Raw genomic sequence first — 23,703 nt, 5'->3', positions numbered from 1 at the left:
CACAATCTCCCACAAAGATTATATCCCTCCCCACATGTCAAAACAGCCAGAAAACAATTAACAAAATGGAAACAGTAAAGTCCTCACCTAACAATAATTACTTTAAACATAAGTGGATTAAATCCTCCAATCAAAATACCCAGAACTGCTGAATGGATTAAAAAAAACAAGATCCAATGATATGCTGCCTATCAGAGACTCACTTTAGTTTTAAAGACACAGACTGAGAGCAAAGGGAATAGACATTTCAGGCAAATGGTATTCAAAAGAAAAGCAGGCATGGCTATACTTATGTAAGACAAAATAGACTTTAAGAATGGTAAAAAGAGACAAGGTCATTATGTAATGATAAAAGGATCGATCAATCAAGAATATATAACAATTGTTGGAAATTCCCTGGCAGTCCTGTGGTTAGGACCTGGCGCTTTCACTGCCAGGACCCAGATTCAATCCCTGGTCAGGGACCTAAGATCCTGCAAGCCATGCAGTGCAGCCGAAAAACAACAAAAAAAAGAATACATAACAATTGTAAATATTTATGCACCCAATCAGAGCACCCAAATATATAAGCAAAAACTAATAGAGCTAAAAGGAGAAATAACCTACAATAAAATAATAGTTGGGGACTTTAATATCCCACTCTCTACAATAGACAGATCATCCACACAGAGGATCAGTAAGGAAACAGAGGATTTGAACAACACTAGAGACTAAATGTACCTAATAAATAGACATATACAGTTGACTCTTGAACTGCATGGGTCCACTTATATGTGGATTTTTTTTTCCATAAATACACACTACAGTACTATACAATTCATGGTTGGTTGAAACCACAGATACAAGGGCCAACTGTAAAGTTACATGCAGAATTTTGAATGTGTGGGGCTTCCACACCCCTATCCCCCATGTTTTTCAAAGGTCAACTTTACAGAACATTCTACCCAACAACAAAATAGGCATTCTTCTCAAGCACACATGGAATATATTCTATGATAGACCATATGTCAGGCCACAAAACAAGTCTTAGCAAATACAAAAAGACTGAAATCATACCAAGTATCTTCTCCAACCAGATGGGATGAAACTAGAAATAATAAAAGGAGGAAAACTGGAAAATTCTTGAACATATGAAAATTAAATAATGCTCACCTGAACAACCAATGGATCAAAAATGAAATTAAAGGAGAAATTTAAAAGTATCTTGAGACAAATGAAAATGGAAACACAACACACCAAAACTTATGGGATATAGCAAAAGCAGTTCAAAGAAGGAAGTTCATAGCAATAAACACCTACATTAAGAAACAAGAAAGATCTCAAACAACTTAACTCTACACCTTTAGGAAACAGAAAAAGAACAAACTGAGCCCAAAGTTAGCAGAAGGAAGGAAATAAAAAAGACTAGAACAGAAATAAATAAAACAGAAAAACAGTAGAAAAGATTAACCAAACTAAGATTTGGTTTTTTGAAGAGATAAACAAAACTGATAAACCTCTGGCTACACTAAGGAAAAGAGAGGATCCAAATCAACAAAACTATAAACAAAAAAGGAGACATTACAAGTGATACACAAAGAATCATAAACAGCTACTATGAACAACTATATACAACAAACCAGACAACCTAGAAGAAATGGAAAAATTATTAGAAACATATAACCTACCAAGACCAAATCAGAAGAAATAGAAAATCTGAAAATACCAATTGCTAGAAACAATCAGTAATCAAAAATCTTCCAACAGGGACTTCCCTGGTGGTCCAGTGGCTAAGACTCCGTGCTCCCAATGCAGGGGGCCCAGGTTCGATCCCTGATCAGAGAACTAGATCCCACATGCTGCAATTAAAGATCCCGCACACCGCAACTAAGACCCGACGTAGCCAAATAAATAAATTAAAAAAAAAAAAATCTTCCAATGAAGAAAAGCCCAGGCCCAGATGGCTTCATAGAGGAACTTCACCAAACATTTAAAGAAGAGTTCATGACAATCCTTCTCAAACTCTTCCAAAAAACTGAAGAGGAAGGAACATTCCTCAACTCATTTTATAAGGCTAGCATTACCCTAATATCAAAGCCAAGAAAGTACACTACCAGAAAAGAAAACTAAAGGTCCATATCCCTGATGAATATAGATGCAAAACTTCTCAATAAAATACTAGCAAACTGAATTCAGCAGTACATTAAAAAGATCATTCACCATCATCAAGTAAGATTTATCCTTGGGATGCAAGAATGGTTCAACATACATAAATCAATTTGGTACGTCACATTAACAGAATGAAAGAAAAAAATCATATGATCATCTCAAAAGATGCAGAAAAAGCTTTCCAAAAAATTCAACATCCATTCATGATAAAACACTCTTAACAAATTAGGTACAGAAGGAACATATCTTAACATAATAAAGGACATATATGATAAGTCCACAGCTAAATGGTGATGGGAGAACTGGACATTCACATGTACAAGTATGAAACTAGACCCCTAACTTACACCACTCACAAAAATTAAATCACAGTGGATTAAAGACTTAAATGTAAGACCAAAATGCATATAACTCCTAGAAGAAAACACAGGAAAAAAGCTCCTTGACATGAGTCTTGGCAATAAACTTTTGGATACAACTAAAGCACAAGCAACAAAATCGCAAATAGACAAGTAGGACTATATCAAACTAAAAAGCTTCTGAACATCAAAAGAAATAATCAATAAAATGAAAAGACAATCTATGGAATTGGAGAAAATATTTGCAAACCATTTATCTTATAAGAGGGTTACTATCCAAAATATATAAAGAACTCATACAACTCAATAACAAAAAAATAAATAAAAAATAATCCAATTAAAAGATGGACAGGGCTTCCCTGGTGGCGCAGTGGTTAAGAATCCGCCTGCCAGTGCAGGGGACACGGGTTCGAGCCCTGGTCTGGGAAGATCCCACATGCCACGGAGCAACTAAGCCCGTGAGCCACAACTACTGAGCCTGCACGTCTGGAGCCTGTGCTCCACAACAAGAGAGGCCGCGACAGTGAGACGCCCGCGCACCGCGATGAAGAGTGGCCTCCGCTCGCCACAGCTGAAGAAAGCCCTCACACAGAAACAAAGACCCAACACAGCCAAAAATTAATTAATTAATTAAAAAAAAAACATACTATACATAGCACTTTAAAAAAAAAAAAAAAGGGCTTCCCTGGTGGCGCAGTGGTTGAGAATCTGCCTGCTAATGCAGGGGACACGGGTTCGAGCCCTGGTCTGGGAAGATCCCACATGCCGCGGAGCAGCTGGGCCCGTGAGCCACAATTGCTGAGCCTGCGCGTCTGGAGCCTGTGCCCCGCGACGGGAGGGGCCGCGATAGAGAAAGGCCCGCGCACCGCGATGAAGAGCGGTCCCCGCACCGCGATGAAGAGTGGCCCCCGCTTGCCGCAACTGGAGAAAGCCCTCGCACGAACCGAAGACCCAACACAGCCAAAAATAAATAAATAAATAAATAAATAAATAAGAAAATCCTTTAAAAAAAAAAGATAGACAAAGGACCCGAATAGACCTTCATCCAAGTAAGATATACAAATGACCAACAGGTACCTGGAAAAATGCTCAACATCACTAATCATTAGTGATGCAAATCAAAAGCACAATAAGCTATCACCTCCCACCTGTCAGAATGGCTAGTATCAAAAAGACAAGAGATAACAAGTGCTAGTGAAGATGTAGAGAAAATGGAATCCTTGCGCACTGTTGATGGGGTTGTAAACTGGTACAGCCACTGTGGGCAGAAGTTCCTCCAAAAGTTAACAGAGATTACCATATGATACTGCAATTTAACTTCTGGGAATACATCCGAAGGAAACAAAAACACTAAGTCAAAAAAGAGATATCTGAACCCCCAAGTTCACAGCAGCATTATTTACAATAACCAAGACGTGTTCCCCATTGTTCCCTAGTGGATGAATGGATACACGCAGATACACACACACACAAGAGAACCTTATTCAGCCATAAAAAAGGAGGAAATTCTGTCACTTGCAACAACATGGATGGACCTTAATGGCATTATGCTAAGTGAGTAAGTCATACAGAGTAAGCAAATACCAAATGATCTCATTTATATATAGATTCTTAAAAAAAAAACCTCACAGAAAAAGATCAGATTTGTGGTTACCAGAGGTGTGGGCCAGGGTGAGGGGAAATTGGACAAAGGTGGTCAAAAGGTACAAACTTCCAGTTTTAAGATAAATAAGTACTAGGGATGTAATGTACAGCAAGAGGACTACAGATAGCACTGCTGTATGATACATGTGAAAATTGTTAAAAGTAAACCCTAAGGAGTTCTCATCACTTGTTTTTGGTATCTATATGAAATGAGTGACATTAAACTTCCTGTGGTGATCATTTTATGATGTATGTTAAGTCAAATCTTATGCTGTGCATCTTAAACTTACACAGTGCTATATGTCAACTGTATCTCAATAAAACTGGCGGGGGTGGGTATGTATAGACCAGAAAAAGTAGGTATACTTGGAGATAAGCCAGCTCCAGATTTTTTTTTTTTAAAAAAGAGAACTAGTTTATGCCATAAAATATTAAAGCTCTTCCTTACTAGCAAAAATCCTCTACAAAGCAAGACAGACTGAGTTTCCCATTTTCTAAATTATCCTGAAGAGTCTGTTTTACATCTTCTCATGCCATATTTTGGGGCTTGGATATAAGAAAGAGGTAAGATGACACTGAAATAGGATGACACTGAAAATGGATAAGAAGTAAACAAAAAGGATAAAAACTAAAACAGCAAAAAGGCTCCCTGTCATCTGCACAAAGTACTTACTGCTTTGGGCTATCATCATACCTTTTTTGAGAACACCAAACCTTGCTTTTATAATCTACTACAATGTGATATTAGAACCATAACAATCACCCCAAATGGCCACCACAGACCATAAAACAAGCACAGATAAGGAAAATGGGTAGTTTACCATAGAATGATGGAATGACCATAGATTTCCCCAAAAGTCACCACAACTCTTAACCCACATGTGTGACAGCAGCTCTCCTGAGCTCAGCCAGTGATTGGGAGACGGAGGGAGTCTCCGAAAGAAGAACCTCAGGGCCAAGCCCCATCAGGGCTGGGACACAGTCATGTCTTCATCCTTGCTGGAGATGGCATGAGAACATGACTTGCGAAATCCAAGAGGCTAAATACTGATTTATCCTTTTAAAAGCAAGCATTAAAAAATCACATGTAGTGTACCTTTACTGCTTCACCTGCTACCAAGAGGCACACCTTGGGTTCCAACTGTGAAATCCACACGCTCAGCAACGCAGCCCAGACCTCAGTCTCTGACGCATTCCAGACACCACCTGTGGGACTCAAAGACGAGCTGCCACCCGTCACTGCCAAGAATGGAAAGAAGCAAACTGAACTCACTGACACCTCAGAGCTCCTTCTACAACGATTTTATTATAAATATGCTCTTTTGGAATAAACAAATACTGCATTCAAGACTATCGGCAAACTTGTTCTAAGGTAATGAAAGGGAAAATGGAACCAGGAACCACTTAGAAGTAGAGATAAATAGCAAAGACACCTGCATGCCATGCTGAGCGCCTTTCCCCCAAGAAGTAACAGGAGGTTAACAGGGGACATAACATTTCTCATTAGCCCATTAATGAAAATAAGCTTCGAGTTTGGTAATTTGCACTAGTTCTGTAAACTGAACTGCTCCTGTCCTTGGTCCTAAGAAGTAGAATGGGAAGACGGTCAGTCTTCAGATCCCAGCGTCAACAAGGAAGATCTTGACTTTGTAACTCTGCTCTCAGACAAAACTGTTCACTACTTGCCAGGAGTGATGTCAGAGTAGTCCTTCAGCACCCCGGCCAAGTGCTCATTGTGAGTTTTAAACCGTCGCTTTTTCTGTGAAGCTGGCTTTTTCCTTCTCTGAATAGGAGCCTACAGGAAAAGGTAAAGACAGTTAGAAACAACGGCTACTCAGAGCGGTAATATAGGGAGGATTTACAAAAGATGCCCCAGAAACCAGCAGCAAAGAGATGCAGGGTTTGTGACCTTTTTTCTGTTCTGCAGCCCAGCCTCACACACACCAATCCACACCATCCTGGTTCAAAAACACAAACCAGGGCTTTCTGTTACAGTGAAGTGCATACCTCCACCTGGAATAAATGGGCTGGCACGAAAACTAACCAGAACTATTGTAGGCACAAAGTGGATAAAAAGAGAGGCAGTAAATCTGTTTTGTTTTTCATCTATGTTATCAGGTTTAAAATTTTATCCACCATTAATTACCAATAAAACAAAGACCTGAAGCAAATACAGCAAAATATAGAGATATGGGCAAATTAGGAAGTGGATGAACACAGAAAGATTTGTTAAATATTATCCTCTGTTCTTCACTGTATACTTGAAATCCTAATATCACATAATATTAACAAACTAAGCAATGACAGGAAACCATGAAGTGCTGCAATCACACTAATTCTTGGAGATCACTGGCAATGAATTTTCCCTTTTAAAGGAGTCCTAAAACTTCACTGACTAAAACACAAAGTCACAAACAAGGCAAGCTACAAGGCACCATGGTGGACAAGGGAAGGAGGGTGTTAGTGAAATATTTCTCATCCTGGCTTTGTCCCTGGACTGCAGAGAGCTGGTTAGCTGGTACAAGGAATTCACGGGTCTTCATTCAATTACAAATCCCTCCAATGAGCAGGATTCGGGGGCTGTAAGGACAGTAATATCTGGTTCCTAAGGGATCTGAAAGTCAACAAGGATAATTCAATGTGATCTGGGCTCAGGCAAAGCCAGGCACCGAGACCACTGGGCTCCGGGAGCAAGAGGGGTTGGGGGGTGGGATGAAGATCATAAAGGCCAGACGATGAAGCAAGCCCCTGGCAGAAACTGGGAGGACAGCACGTGGGCACCACGCGTCCTATGGCTGGAGCTTAAGAGCAGGCACTGACTGCCGGACAGCGGCTGGAGCGGGGAGGCTCTCACATACCTGGCGAGCAGCACCTGAGGGCAAAGAGATCCGCTGGCCCTCAATACACCGGACGCGATCTGAATGCACCTGACCAAGGTCACGGGATTAGGACACAGAAAAAACAGCAAGGGAGAACTACCTACCTACCTGCTCTTCCGAGAGCTGCACAGGAAGCAGGCTAACAGTTCAAAGAGCAGAGGATTACATTTTCTTCTAGAGAGTACATACCACTTTCTTTGGTCCAGATTCCTGCATGGAAGAAATACCCTGTCGCTTCAGATACTCTTCAATTTTCTCCTCATCCATTGAATCCACAGTGACACTCCTCCACAGTTTCTGAAACTCTGTGCCAACAAGACAGTAGTTACTGTACAATAGATGTTTACAAGCTATAACATCTCAGTGTGATCGAAATCAGGCTTCAATATTATCTCCTCTGATCTCAATTAGCACATGTGAGATTTCATTGTAAAAACAAAGGAAGACAGGAACGTTCAGATGCTGGACACAGAGCAGCAGGAGGGCCTGGGAACACGAACTGCATCCCTACAGACCAGATCAGCACTGCTCTATTTTTAGAGCCTATAAATGAAGGGCCATGTGATTGAGCCTCCCAGCTTTCCTGGGAAAAACGCAGTTGACCCTCTCCTTTAATTCCAGAAATCAGTTCTCCATTGAAATAGTTCAAATTCCTGATCATCTCTCATGAGCTCAGTATACCCCACTTCCTCTCCTACAGGAGAAGAGAAACACACAGGGAGATGAGGAACCAAAGTTTTATACGGACTGAGGAGTTACAACAGCTTATTTGCAAAAAAGGCCTTTTGAAATCAAATAAATGGGCGATGGGTGACTAAGAGGTCATGAAAGTAAGGGGACGAATACTGAGACAGTAACACTGTCTCACATGCCCTGGAAGACAGAGGAGAAAGGCCTTCCATCCAGCCTACTCCTTTTTCTCAGAGACCCCGGCCCCTCTGCCACACCACCATTTCTGCAACCAAAAGAGATCATAATTGGGACATGTCCAGAATTAAACTCGTATGCATCTTAAATTCTGTCCCTAGAGACAGGCTCAAATAACCAGGTTTCACTTCATTATTAACATCTACTTTCCAACACACAGAAAATGTCTTACGATGGCAAATCATAAGACATTTGTACTCTGGATGGTGAAAAAGGAAAGTTCGCTGGGTGCCCTGAGGCTGGGGCTGGGCCTCCTGCTCACCGGAGACCTCTCGAGCACGGCGAGCTCACACACGACACCACCTACCCCCATCCCCACCCTCCTCCCCTGCAAGGCATCCCGGAGGCCTAATCCAGGTGGCGCCGGCACCGCCCCCTGCCTTACTTTCAGGTAAAAAGTGAGAATGGAGAGTGGTCCATTCACAAGCTGTAAACAAAGTAGGCACGTGATACTGTGCTGGACCAGACTGTTCTCCTCGTTCCTATTTCAATACGTATTACGTGAAGCAAATGACGCCCTAACAGCTGGGCCTCCAGTGACACTTAGGAAATCTGTTTTCTGCCACACACTGGAAAGCTTTTTGCTGACGGTGACCACATGCAAAAGTGACAATCTACTGCAAAGAATTCAACCTGGGCACAAAGTTATTTCAATCCAAAACATCTCTAAATAAAAAAAATTTTTAATTTCTTTCAATACATTAGGAGCTCTTTTTCCTATAAGCTCCCTGAACTTTCATCTGCATAGATTACAGAAACCAGTTAACAGATGACAATCAATTGTTTGCATGACTTTCTCAGCCCCTTGAAGGGCTACAGGCTCCTCGGGAGCGGATATTCTATTTCATAAGTTTCCTACTATGGTTGGCACTGAATTTAGCACATCCTCAACAATTTGATCACTGAACATATGAAATTTTATTCTCTGGGCATCACAGAATATCTCTTTTCTTTTTACATTTTTTAAACCTTTTTATTTTAAAATAATTTTACATTAACAGAGAGTTGCAACATTAGTACACAGAACTCCGGTACAGGCTTTGCCCAGCTTTCCCTAATGTTAACACTGTATATGATCTTAGTAAAATTATCTAAACTAATAATACAAGCCTGTTAACTAATCTACAGACCTTATTCACATGTCACCAGTTTTAGCACTTGCATCCCCGTCCTGGTCGACCTGGTCCGGCACCCCACCCGGGAATCCACTGTGTTTAGCTGCCGTGTCTCCTTGCTCCAGGCTCTAAGTGTGCCCAGTGTCTCCTCATCTCTCAGGACCATGACACTTCTGAGGAATTTCTGTAGTTATTTTATACAACGGCCCTCAATGTGCGGTTGTCTGCTATTTCCTTGTGATTAAATTGAGGTTATACATTTTGGGCAAGAACGTCACAGAGAAGACATTGTGCCCTTCTCAGGACCTAACATCAAGGGTCCATGATGTTCACATGTCTTATTACTGGGGCTGTTAGAATGATCACTGGTTAAGGTGGTGTCTGTCAGATTTCTCCACCATGAAGCTATTATTTTTCCCTTTGTAATTAATAAGCACCCTGTGGGGAGATCTGCTGAGACTATGCCTAAACACCCTGTTTCTCAGCACACGCTAGCTCACTAATTTCAGCATCCATTGATGGCTCGTGCCTACAACAACTGATACTTGTGGGTTTGCCTAATGGCATGTTACTTCATCATTCCTTTCATACGTATGGATTAGAATTCTACTATAAGGAAGACTACTGAATAAATGGATTGGATTCTCGATCCAATATATTTATTCAATTGTTAACTTAGTATGGATTCATGGATATTTATTTTATTTCATGGATTATAACTCATTACTATCATTATTTATTTTCTTGTTCAAATGTCCTGGCTTTGGTCATTGAGTCCTTTCAAATTGTCCCTGGCTCTTTTTGACTTGCTTCCCTTTTTTGTTGTTTGGGGGTTTTTTGAGCATTCTCTTACTTTCTGGTACCAAAACATGTTCCAAGCTCATCTTGCATTTCCCCAAACTTGGAATCAACTCTTTGCCAAGGAGTCCTGACTCCTTTTACTGGAGAATGGTATTTAGAAACCAAGATCTAGGCATCCTAGTCTCCTTCCTCTAAGATCAGGAACAAGACAAGGTTGTCCACTCTCACAACTATTATTCAACATAGTATTGGAAGTTTTAGCCACAGCAGTCAGAGAAGAAAAATAAATAAAAGGAATCCAAATTGGAAAAGAAGAAGTAAAGTGGTCACTGTTTGCAGATGACATGATACTATACATAGAGAATCCTAAACATGCCACCAGAAAACTACTAGAGCTAATCAATGAATCTGGTAAAGCAGCAGGATACAAAATTAATGCACAGAAATCTCTTGCATTCCTAAACACTAATGCTGAAAAATCTGAAAGAGAAATTAAGGAAACACTCCCATTTACCACTGCAACAAAAAAAATTAAATACCTAGGAATAAACCTACCTAAGGAGACAAAAAGGACCTGTATGCAGAAAACTATAAGACACTGATGAAAGAAATTAAAGACGATACCAACAGATGGAGAGATATACCATGTTCTTGGATTGGAAGAATCAACACTGTGAAAATGACTATACTACCCAAAGCAATCTACAGATTCAATGCAATCCCTATCAAACTACCAATGGCATTTTTCACAGCACTAAAACAAAAAATTTCACAATTTGTAAGGAAACACAAAAGACCCCGAATGGCCAAAGCAATCTTGAGAAAGAAAAATGGAGCTGCAGGAATCAGGCTCCCGGACTTCAGACTATACTACAAAGTGACAGTAATCAAGACAAGATGGTACTGGCACAAAAAAACAGAAATACAGATCAATGGAACAGGACAGAAAGCCCAGAGATAAACCCACGCACATATGGTCACCTTATTTTTGATAAAGGAGGGAAGAATATACAATGGAGAAAAGACAGCCTCTTCAATAAGTGGTGCTGGGAAAACTGGACAGCTACCTGTAAAAGAATGAAATTAGAACACTCCCTAACACCATACACAAAAATAAACTCAAAATGGATTAAAGACCTAAATCTAAGGCCACACACTATAAAACTCTTAGAGGAAGACATAGGCAGAACACTCTATGACATAAATCACAGCAAGATTCTTTTTTGACCCACCTCCTAGAAAAATGGAAATAAAAACAAAAATAAATGGGACCTAATGAAACTTAACAGCTTTTGCACAGCAAAGGAAACCATAAACAAGATGAAAAGACAACCCTCAAAATGGGAGAAAATATTTGCAAATGAAGCAAATGACAAAGGATTAATCTCCAAAATTTACAAGCAGCTCATACAGCTCAATACCAAAAAAACGAACACCCCAATCCAAAAATGGGCAGAAGACCTAAATAGACATTTCTCCAAAGAAGATATACAGATTGCCAACAAACACATGAAAGGATGCTCAACATCACTAATCATTAGAGAAATGCAAATCAAAACTACAATGAGGTATCACCTCACACCAGTCAGAATGACCATCATCAAAAAATCTACAGACAATAAATGTTGGAGAGGGTGTGGAGAAAAGGGAACCCTCTTGCACTGTTGGTGGGAATGTAAATTGATACAGCCACTATGGAGAACAGTATGGAGGTTCCTTAAAAAACTAAAAATAGAACTACCATATGACCCAGCAATCCCACTACTGGGCATATACCCTGACAAAACTATAATTCAAAAAGAGTCATGTACCACAATGTTCACTGCAGCTCTATTTACAATAGCCAGGACATGGAAGCAACCTAAGTGTCCATCGACAGATGAATGGATAAAGAAGATGTGGCACATATATACAATGGAATATTACCCAGCCATAAAAAGAAACGAAATTTGAGTTATCTGTAGTGAGGTGGATGGACCTAGAGTCTGTCATACAGAGTGAAGTAAGTAAGAAAGAGAAAAAAGAATAGCATATGCTAATACATATATATGGAATCTTAAAAAAAAAATGGTTCTGAAGAACCTAGGGACAAGACAGAAATAAAGACGCAGACGTAGAGAATGGACTTGAGGACACGGGGAGGGGGAAGGGTAAGCTGAGACGAAGTGAAAGAGTAGCACTGACATATATACACTACCAAATGAAAAACAGATCACTAGTGGGAAGCAGCCGCATAGCACAGGGAGATCAACTTGGTGCTTTGTGACCACCTAGACGGGTGGGATAGGGAGGGTGGGAGGGAGATGCAAGAGGGAGGGGATATGGGGATATATGTATACATACAGCTGATTCACTTTTATTTTTCGAATTTTTGAATTTTATTTATTTCTTTATACAGCAGGTTCTTATTAGTTACCCATTTTATACATATTAGTGTATACATGTCAAGCGCAATCTCCCAATTCATCCCACCACCAACCCCACCACCACCACTTTCCCCCCTTGGTGTCCACACGTTTGTTCTCTACATCTGTGTCTCTATTTCTGCCCTGCAAACCAGTTCATCTGTACCATTTTTCAAGGTTCCACATATATGAGTTAATATACAATATTTGTTGTTCCCTTTCTGACTTACTTCACTCTGTATGACAGTCTCTAAATCCATCCACGTCTCTACAAATGACCCAATTTCATTCCTTTTTATGGCTGAGTAATATTCCATTGTAGATATGTACCACATCTTCTTTATCCATTCGTCTGTCAATGGGCATTTAGGTTGATTCCATGACCTGGCTATTGTAAATAGTGCTGCAATGAACATTGGGGTGCATGTGTCTTTTTGAATTATGGTTTTCTCTGGGTATATGCCCAGTAGTGGGATTGCTGGGTCGTATGGTAGTTCTATTTTTAGTTTTTTAAGGAAGCTCCATACTGTTCTCCATAGTGGCTGTATCAATTTACATTCCTACCAAGAGTGCAGGAGGGTTCCCTTTTCGCCACACCCTCTCCAGCATTTGTTGTTTGTACATTTTCTGATGATGTCCGTTCTAACTAGTGTGAGGTGACACCTCATTGCAGTTTTGATTTGCATTTCTCTAATAATTAGTGATGTTGAGCAGCTTTTCATGTGCTTCTTGGCCATCTGTATGTCTTCTTTGGAGAAACGTCTATTTAGGTCTTCTGCCCATTTCTCAATTGGGTTTTTTGTTTTTTTAATATTGAGCTGCATGAGCTGTTTATATTTTGGACATTAATCCTTTGTCCGTTCATTCATTTGCAAATATTTTCTCCCATTCTGAGGGTTATCTTTTCATCTTGTTTGTAGTTTCCTTTGCTTTGCAAAAGCTTTTAAGTTTCATTAGGTCCCATTTGTTTATTTTGGTTTTCATTTCCATTACTCTAGGAGGTGGATCAAAAAAGATCTTGCTATGATTTATGTCAAAGAGTGTTCTTCCTATGTTTTTCTCTAAGAGTTTTATAGTGTCCAGTCTTACATTTAGGTCTCTAATCCATTTTGACTTTATTTTTGTGTATGGTGTTAGGGAGTCTTCTAATTTCATTCTTTTACCTGCTGTCCAGGTTTCCCAGCACCACTTATTGAAGAGACTGTCTTTTCTCCTATATCCTTGCCTCCTTTGTCATAGACTGGTTGACCACAGGTGCTTATCTCTGGGCTTTCTATCCTGTTCCATTGATCTATATTTCCGTTTTTTTGTGCCAGTACCATATTGTCTTGATTACTGTAGCTTTGTAGTACAGTCTGAAGTCAGGGAGTCTGATTCTTCCAGCTCTGTTTTTTTCCCTCAAGACTGCTTTGGCTATTCAGGGTCTTTTGTGTCTCCATACAAATTTTAAGATTTTTTGTTCTAGTTCTGTAAAAAAAAAAAAAAGCCACTGGTAATTTGATAGGGATTGCATTGAATCTGTGGATTGCTTTGGGTAGTACAGCCATTTTCACAATATTGATTCTTCCAATCCAAAAACATGGTATATCTCTCCATCTGTTGGTATCATCTTTAATTTCTTCCATCAGTGTCTTATAGTTTTCTGCATACAAGTCTTTTTGTCTCCTTAGGTAGGTTTATTCCTAGGTATTTTATTCTTTTTGTTGCAATGGTAAATGGGAGTGTTTCCTTAATTTCTCTTTCAGAGTTTTCATCATTAGTGTTTAGGAATGCAAGAGATTTCTGTGCATTAATTTTGTATCCTGCTACTTTACCAGATTCATTGATTAGCTCTAGTAGTTTTCTGGTGGCATGTTTAGGATTCTCCATGTATAGTATCATGTCATCTGCAAAGAGTGACAGTTTTATTTCTTCTTTTCCAATTTGGATTCCTTTTATTTCTTTTTCTTCTCTGATTGCTGTGGCTAGGACTTCCACAACTATGTTGAATAACAGTTGCGAGAGTGGACATCCTTGTCTTGTTCCTGGTCTTAGAGGAAATGCTTTCAGTTTTTCACAACTGAGAATGATGTTTGCTGTGGGTTTGTCATATGTGGCCTTTATTATGTTGAGGTAGGTTCCCTCTATGCCCACTTTCTGGAGAGTTTTTATCATAAATCAGTGTTGAATTTTGTCAAAAGCTTTTTCTGCATCTATTGAGATGATCATATGGTTTTATTCTTCAATTTGTTAATATGATGTATCACATTGATTGATTTGCATATATTGAAGAATACTTGCATCTGTGGGATAAATCCCACTTGATCATAGTGTATGAGCCTTTTAATGTGTTGTTGGATTCTGTTTGCTAGTATTCTGTTGAGGATTTTTGCATCTATGTTCATCAGTGATATTGATCTGTAATTTTCTTTTTTTGTAGTATCTTTGTCTGGTTTTGGTATCAGGGTGATGGTGGCCTCATAGAATGAGTTTGGGAGTGTTCCTTCCTATGCAATTTTTTGGAAGAGTTTGAGAAGGATGGGTGTTAGCTCTTCTCTAGATGTTTGATAGAATTCACCTGTGAAGCCATCTGGTCCTGGACTTTTTGTTTGTTGGAAGATTTTTAACCACAGTGTCAATTTCATTACTTGTGATTGGTCTGTTCATATTTTCTGTTTCTTCCTGGTTCAGTCTTGGAAGGTTATACCTTTCTAAGAATTTGTCCATTTCTTCCAGGTTGTCCATTTTATTGGCATACAGTTGCTTGTAGTAGTCTCTTAGGATGCTTTGTATTTCTGCGGTGTCTGTTGTAACTTCTCCTTTTTCATTTCTAATTCTATTGATTTGAGTCCTCTCCCTCTTTTTCTTGATGAGTCTGGCTAATCATTCATCAATTTTGTTTATCTTCTCAAAGAACCAGGTTTTAGTTTTATTGATCTTTGCTATTGTTTTCTTTGTTTCTATTTCATTTATGTCTGCTCTGATCTTTATGATTTCTTTCCTTCTGCTAACTTTGGGTTTTGTTTGTTCTTCTTTCTCTAGTTCCTTTAGGTGTAAGGTTAGAATGTTTGAGATTTTTCTTGTTTCTTGAGGTAGGCTTGTATAGCTATAAACTTCCCTCTTAGAACTGCTTTTGCTGCATCCCATAGGTTTTGGATTGTCGTGTTTTCACTGTCATTTGTCTCTAGGTATTTTTTGATTTTCTCTTTGATTTCTTCAGTGATCTCTTGGTTATTTATTAACGTATTGTTTAGCCTCCACGTGATTGTGCTTTTTACGTTTTTTCCCCTGTAATTCATTTCTAATCTCATAGTGTTGTAGTCAGAAAAGATGCTTGATATGATTTCAACTTTTCTTAAATTTACTGAGGCTTGATTTGTGACCCAAGATGTGATCTATCCTGGAGAATGTTCCATGAGAACTTGAGGAGAAAGTGTAATCTGCTGTTTTTGGATGGAATGTCCTACAAATATCAATTAAATCTATCTGGTCTATTGTGTCATTTAAAGCTTCTGTTTCCTTATTACTTTTCTGTTTGGATGATCTGTACATTGGTGTAAGTGAGGTGTTAAAGTCCCCCACTATTACTGTGTTACTGTCAATTTCCTCTTTTATAGCTGTTAGCAGTTGCCTTATGTATTGAGGGGCTCCTATGTTGGGTGCATATATATTTATAATTGTTATATCTTCTTCTTGGATTGATCCCTTGATCATTATGTAGTGTCCTTCCTTGTCTCTTGTAACATTCTTTATTTTAAAGTCTATTTTATCTGATATGAGTATTGCTACTCCAGCTTTCTTTTGATTTCCGTTTGCATGGAATATCTTTTTCCATTCCCTCACTTTCAGTGTGTATGTGTCCCTAGGTCTGAAGTGGGTCTCTTATATATGGGTCTTGCTTTTGTATCCATTCAGTGAGCCTGTGTCTTTTGGTTGGAGCATTTAATCCATTCACGTTTAAGGTAATCATCGATATGTATGTTCCTATTACCATTTTCTTAGTTGTTATGGGTTTGTTTTTGTAGGTCCTTTTCTTCTCTTGTGTTTCTCACTTAGAGAAGTTCCTTTAGCATTTGCTGTAGAGCTGGTCTGGTGGTGCTGAATTCTCTTAGTTTTTGCTTGTCTGTAAAGCTTTTGATTTCATTGAATCTGAATGAGATCCTTGCCGGGTAGAGTAATCTTGGTTGTATGTTCTTCCCTTTCATCACTTTAAATATATCATGCCACTCCCTTCTGGCTTGTAGAGTTTCTGCTGAGAACTCAGCTGTTAACCTTATGGGAGTTCCCTTGTACACTATTTGTCATTTTTCCCTTATTGCTTTCAATAATTTTTGTCTTTAATTTTTGTCAATTTGATTACTACGTGTCTCGGTGTGTTTCTCCTTGGGTTTCTCCTGCCTGGGCCTCTCTGCGCATCCTGGACTTGGGTGGCTATTTCCTTTCCCATGTTAGGGAAGTGTTCGACTATAATCTCTTCAAATATTTTCTCAGGTCCTTTCTCTCTCTCTTCTCCTTCTGGGACCCCTATAATGCGAATGCTGTTGCGTTTAGTGTTGTCCCAAAGGTCTCTCAGGCTGTCTTCATTTCTTTTCATTCTTTTTTCTTTATCCTGTTCCATGTCAGTGAATTCCACCATTCTGCCTTCCAGGTCACTTATCCGTTCTTCTGCTATTGATTCCTTCTCATGTATTTTTCATTTCAGTTATTGTACTGTTCATCTTTGTTTGTTCTTTAATTCTTCTAAGTCTTTGTTAAACATTTCTTGCAACTTTTTGATCTTTGCCTCCATTATTTTTCCAAGGTCCTGGATCATCTTCACTATCATTATTCTGAATTCTTTTTCTGGAAGGTTTCCTATCTCCACTTCATTTAGTTGTTTTCCTGGGGGTTCATCTTGTTCCTTCAGCTGGTACATAGCCCTCTGCCTTTTCATCTTGTCTATCTTTCTGTGAATGTGGTTTTTGTTCCACAGGATGCAGGATTGTAGTTCTTCTTGCTTCTGCTGTCTGCCCTCCTGATTCACTTTGTTATACAGCAGCAACTAACACAACAATGTAAAGCAATTATACTCCAAAAAAGATGTTAAAGAAATAAATAAAAAATAAACAAATGAGACCTAATTAAACTTAAAAGATTTTGCACAGCCAAGGAAACCACTGACAAAACGAAAAGACAGCATACCAAGTGAGAAAAAATACCTGCAAATAATATGACAGATAAGGGGTTGATATCCAAAATATACAAATGGTTCATACAACTCTATCAACTCAATATCAAAAAAATAAACAACCTGATTAAAAAATGAGCAGAAGCTTGAATAGACATTTTTCCAAAGAAGACATACAGGTGGCCAACAGGCACATGAAAAGATGCTCAACATCTCTAATCGTCAGGAAAATACAAATAAAAAATACAATAAGATATAACCTCACACCTGTCAGAATGGCTGTCATCAAAAGATGACAAATAACAAATGTTGTTAAGGATGTGGAGAAAAGGGAACCCTTGTACGCTGTTGGCGAGAATGTAACTTGGCGCAGCCACTATGGAAAACAGTATGAAGGTTCCTCAAATAACTAAAAATATAACTACCATGTGACCCAACAATTCCACTCCTGGGTATATATCCAAAGAAAATGAAACACTAATTCAAAAAGATATGTGCACCCCAATAGTCACAGCAGCACTATTTACAATAGCCAAGATATGGAAGCAACCTAAGTGTCCATCAGCAGATGAATAAAGAAGATGTGGTACATATATACAATGGAATACTACTCAGCCACAAAAAGAATGAAATAATGCCATTTGCAACCATATGGATGGACCTGGAGGGTATTGTGCTAAATGAAGTAAGACAAAGAGAAAGACAAATACTGTATGATATCACTTATATGTAAAATCTAAAAAAATAAAACGAGTGAATATAAGAAAACAGAAACAGACCCACAGATATAGAGAACAAACTAGTGGTTACCAGTGGGGGGAGGGAAGAGGAGAGGGGCAAGCTGGGGGGATGGGATTAAGAGATACAAAAACTACTGTATATAAAATAGATAAGCAACAAGGATATGTTGTATAGCACAGAAAAAAAATTCTACAATAAAAAAATTTTTTTAATAGGTAAAGAATTTAATCAGACATTTCTCAAAAGATAATATACATGTATAACTGAATCACTTTGCTGTACACCTGAAACTAACACAACAGTGTAAATCAACTATGCTCCAATATAAAAATAAAAATTTTTTAATAAATAAAAATTTTAAAAATAAAAAAAGACAATATACAAATGGCCATTAAGCAAAAAGATGCTCATCATTAGGGAAATGTAAATCAAAACTACGATAAGATACCATTTCACACCCAGTACGACAGCTAAAATCAGTGTTAGCAATGATGTGGAGAAACTGGAACCCTCATGCGCTGCTGGTGGGAATGTAAAATGATGTAGCCACTTTGTAAAACAGTATGGCAATTGCTCAAAAGTTAGCCATTGGAATTACCATATGATCCAGCAATTCCACTCCTAGGTATGTACTTAAGAGAAATGAAAAATTATTTCCACACAAAAACTTGCACATGAATGTTCATAGTACCATTATTCACAATAGCCAAAAAGTAGAAACAAGTCAAATGCCCATCAACTGATGAATGGATGAATAAAATGTTGTATATCCATAATATAATGTCCTTTTTTAATGTAACCATTTAATGCTCTATTTCCCTTTAAGCACTGCTGTAGCTGCATCCCATGAATTTTGGTATCTTGTGCTTTCACTTTCATTTAACTCAACATACTTTTTACTTCCCTTGTGATTTCCTCCTTGAACCACGAGTTATTTAAAAGTGTTATTTAATTTCCAAATACTTTGGAGCATTTCCAAATATATCTCTGATTTCTAGCCTAATTCCATTATGATCCAAGCACATCTTTTATATGCTTTCAATTCTTTTAAATTCATTAAGGTTTTGTGGCCTAGAATACCATCTGTCTTGGCGAATATCCCATGTACAATGGAAAACATACGTATTCTATTTTTGGGTAGTCTTGTTTTATAAATATCAATGAGGTCAAGTTGGTTGATAGTATTGTTTAAGACTTTCATATCCTTATTAATTTTCCATCTATTTGCTCAATCAATTATTGAGAGAGCAGTGCTGTGAAATTCAATCTTAATTGTGGGTTTGTCTATTTCTCCTTTCAGTTATAGCTGTATTTTTAATATATTTATTTACTTATTTTGGCTGCACCAGGTCTTAGCTGCAGCACATGGGATCTTTAGTTGCAGCATGCATGCGGGACCTAGTTCCCCAACCAGGGATCAAACCTGGGTCCCCTGCATTGGGAGTGCGGAGTCTCACCCACTGGACTACCAGGGAAGTCTTGTATCTACTTTTAACTCATGTATTTTAAAGCCCTGTTGTTAAATATACATATATTTAGGACTATTATATATCCTTGGAGAAGTGAACCCTTTATCATTATGTAATGTTCCTCTTTATCCTCGGTAATTTTCTCTGTTCTGAAGACTACTTTGCCTGATACTAATACTCTAGCTTTCTTTTGATTAGTGTTTGCATGATACATCATTTTATATTCTTTTACTTTTAACCCACGTTTTTATAAAGTTTCTCATAGACAGTGTATACTAGGGTCTTGCATTTGCATCCAATCTGAAAATCTGTCTTTTTTTTTTTTTTTAAGATTTCTTTATTGACTGATTGATTGCTATGTTGGGTCTTCGTTTTTGTGCTATGGCTTTCTCCAGTTGTGGCAAGTGGGGGCCACTCTTCATCGCGGTGCGCGGGCCTCTCACTATTGTGGCCTCTCTTGTTGCGGAGCACAGGCTCCAGACGCGCAGGCTCAGTAGTTGTGGCTCACGGGCCTAGTTGCTCCGCGGCATGTGGGATCTTCCCAGACCAGGGCTCGAACCCGTGTTTCCTGCATTAGCAGGCAGATTCTCAACCACTGCGCCACCAGGGAAGCCCTGAAAATCTGTCTTATGTTTAGGCAATTTACATCTATCTCAATTAGTATGTTTAGATGATTTTACAGTGAAAAGTATGTTATATGATTTTGTATGTTTAGACAGATGAAAATCTGTCTTAGTATGTTTAGATGATTTACATTTAACATAATTATCACTTAATGTGGTTGGAATAAAATCTATCATCTTGCTCACTGTTTCTATTTGTTTCATCTACTCCCTTTTTCCTTCTGTTCCTGTGCTCATCTGGATTAACTAAATATATTTTTATGATTCCATTTTCTATTTTTGTCTTATTACTTATAGTTTTCTTTATGGAGCTATATGTAATTGATATATAACACCGTATTAATTTTAGATGTATAACATAATGATATGATACATGTATATATTGTGAAAAGATTACCACAGTAAGTTCAGTTAACATAAATTGCCTCACATAGTGATAATCCTTTTTCTTGTGAACCTACTCTCTTAGCAGCTTTCAACTATACAATATAGTACTGTTAACTATACTTTTTTTTTTAATGGTTTCAGTGGTTGTCCTAGGGTTTACAATACACATCTTTAGCTAACCAGAACCTAACTTCAAGTAAATTATACCAGATCATATGTAAAGATGTTATAATAGTATATTCCCTCCTGACCTTTGAGCTACTGTCATAAATTTTACTTTTACATATGCTCTAAACACAAATTCATGTCTAATATTTCTGCTTTATAGTCAGCTTTCAGAGTGATTAAAATTTTTAATTAAGAATTTTAATTAGACAAACATGAATTTTATATTTACTTTCATTTATTCCATTTACAGCACACTTACTTCCTTGTATAGATCCAAGTTTCTGTCTAGTATCACATCCCCTCTGCTTGAAGAACTTCCTTCAGGGATTTCTGGTAATGCAGGTCTGATGACAGTGAATTCTCTCAGTTTCTGTGATACTGAAGAGAATATTCCTCTGAGAGAGTATTTATCCTTCGTTTTTTAAAGATTACTTTTGCTGGGTACAGAATTCTGTGTTGAAAACTTCTTCCCTTTTAGTGCTTTAAAGATGTCACTGCACTGTGTTTTGGTTTGCACAGGGTCAAATGACAAGTCTGCTGTAATTCTTTTTTCCTCTGTAATGAGCTTTTTCCTCTGACTACTTCAATATTTTCTCTTCACCTTCAGTTTTTGGCAGTTTGAAAATGATATGCTTAGGTGTTTTTTCTGTCATTTGTTTCTTTGGGGGGATTATCTTGCCTCGTTCTCTGAGCTTCCTGGACCTCTGATTTGGTGTCTATCATTAATTTTACAAAATACTTAGCCATTATTTCTTCTCTCCCATTCTCTTTCTCTTCTCCTTCTGAGATTTTAATTATAAATTCAGACCATTTGATGTTATCTCACAGCTAATGGAGGCTCTGCTGTATTTCTTCACATTTGTCTCTCTGCATTTCAGTTTAATTTGTACTGGCCTATCTTGCAGTTTACAGATTCTTTCCTTGGCTATGCCAAGTGGACTAATGAGCTTACTAAAGGCATTTTTTGTCTCTGTTACTGTGCTTTTCATTTCTAGAATTTTCATTTGATTTTCTTATCATGTCTATCTCTCTGATGAAATATCCTACCTGATCATGCATGCTGTCTGCCTTTTCTACTGGAGGCCTTAACATATCAACCAGTGTTATTTTAAATTCCATGTCTGACAGTTCTAATATCTGTGTCCTAAGAATTTGGTTCTGTAAATTCCCTTGTCTCAAAAGTGCTTTGCTTTTCCTTGCTTCTTTTTATGCCTCATAATTTTTTTGAAAGCAGGATATCCTCTGTAGGACAGCTGAGACTGAGGTAAATAGTTTTTGTGCTGGGAAATGGGCACGCCTTTCCTTCTGCTAGGCCTTCAGCGTGTGGAGGTAGAGGCATTCTATTGTCAGAATGTGAACTTGGTTTGGAATCTGTTGCTGCTATGGTTACCCACAATGCACCACAGGCTCCAAATGCCTCCAGCCATACCTTGTGTTTAGGGTAGAGACTGCTTTGCCAGAGGGTTTTTCCTCAGTGTCTGCTCAACCTGCTCTTTTAGGTCTTCCCTATGCTGCACCTTGGATGGTCTGTCAGCCTCCATGCTCTTGCGACTCTCACGGAATTCCACTGCTGTTACTCCAAATCTGTCAGCCTGTATGGAGGTGGGTGGGAGTTCTCTGATATTCCGATTAAGCCTCAGCTTCATTTAGACAAGCCCTATGTTCCGAGGTGTCTGGGGGTAGCCTTCTCAGTGTTCCTGACCCGCCCCCTCTGCCAAAGTTCTGGGCCCAGCATATATTCCTCCCTTCCCCCAGGTAGAGGGTTTGTCTTTCTTTTCTCCTCACAGGAGTTGAAGGCTTCTGTCTCATGGGAGACAGGGAGGAAGGAGAAGCCAGACAGGGCTTCATGTCTCTTCTGAAGCGTCTACTGCTCCCCTCCTCCACACCTGCCCTATAATGCCAGTATCCCCACCCTGGCCTCTGCTTTGTAAGCAGCGAGGGCAGTCTGCGGAGAAGAGCCTGTGAGTGGGTGCGAACTCCCACGTGTCTGCGGCCCCCAGGGGTTCTACACTCGCTTGCTAGTCCACACTAAGCGTTTAGCAGGTCATTAAACATTTTAACTGAATTCTTCTGAGAAGTGTTCACGTTCCCTGTGCCAGGTAGACACGTGTTTGCGTCCCACCTTTCCGCGGAGGTGCCTGCCTTTCCTTCGATTCCAGGTTAGGTGGTTGCCCTGCAACCTCAGCTCTCTGACGGAGTCAAGAAAACGGCAACTCTGCAGCTGCCCAGGGTTTGTTGTTGCTGCAAGAGCGGGAACAGTGCTCTCCCCAGCTTTCGCTAAGTGAAAGCTACAAGCCCCCATCTATCTACCTCTTAGCCAAGCTTTGAGAACAATGTGACTAACATGGCTACCTCTGCTCACATCAGGCATATATGAGAGAAAATAGCTTCAGGCCAAACTTCCACGTCAGCAACAAAAACATCTAATTCCAAAAAGGCACACAAAATTATTTTAAAATGTACACCATATCAGGGAATTTACAGGTCAGATTTACATAGCTGCTGAAGGAATTATGTCACACACAATAGTTCTGACATTTTAAGTATGACGTTAAATTCTAACTATCAACTTGTAAAAATTGTATTCACTATTTAGAATAAGTAATACGTGATATAACTGTATAACAACTATACTGTGTACTTCTCTCTGTATAACAAAAAGGTAAGGAGAAAAAGATACATGTAATAAAAACACCTTTCACTCAGTGTTAAACTTCACTCAGTTCACTCTTTACCAAACCTCTGTGTTACCAGCATTGCAAAATTTCAGTTCCTTGAAGACTGAAACTACTTTCACTTTGTACCTGATGTGTACAGAGCTTACATACCTCAGGCCGCTTATGACACAATGACAGAGGCAATATGACAGGAATGGTCTGGAAAGCCAGTCT

At 38.8% G+C, this 23,703-nt stretch overlaps 1 protein-coding gene across 1 annotated transcript in view; it reads right to left on the bottom strand.

Moving 5' to 3' along the window:
- Nucleotides 1-5,438: 5,438 nt before the first annotated feature.
- The window catches only part of GTF2E2 (general transcription factor IIE subunit 2), a 62,994-nt gene continuing 44,729 nt past the window's right edge, over nt 5,439-23,703 (bottom strand). The window contains exons 7-8 of the mRNA XM_057537460.1: nt 7,220-7,335; nt 5,439-5,946 (exon numbers count right to left, since the gene is read on the bottom strand). Coding sequence (XP_057393443.1) covers nt 5,830-5,946; nt 7,220-7,335 — 233 coding nt within the window. The 3' untranslated portion in view covers nt 5,439-5,829. The remainder of the gene's footprint in view (nt 5,947-7,219; nt 7,336-23,703) is intronic.

The sequence above is a fragment of the Balaenoptera acutorostrata genome, chromosome 21 (genome assembly GCF_949987535.1).
Source record: "Balaenoptera acutorostrata chromosome 21, mBalAcu1.1, whole genome shotgun sequence".
Lineage (NCBI taxonomy): Eukaryota > Metazoa > Chordata > Mammalia > Artiodactyla > Balaenopteridae > Balaenoptera > Balaenoptera acutorostrata.
Note: the sequence above shows the minus strand (reverse complement) of the source record. Positions and strands in the feature narration are given on the sequence as shown.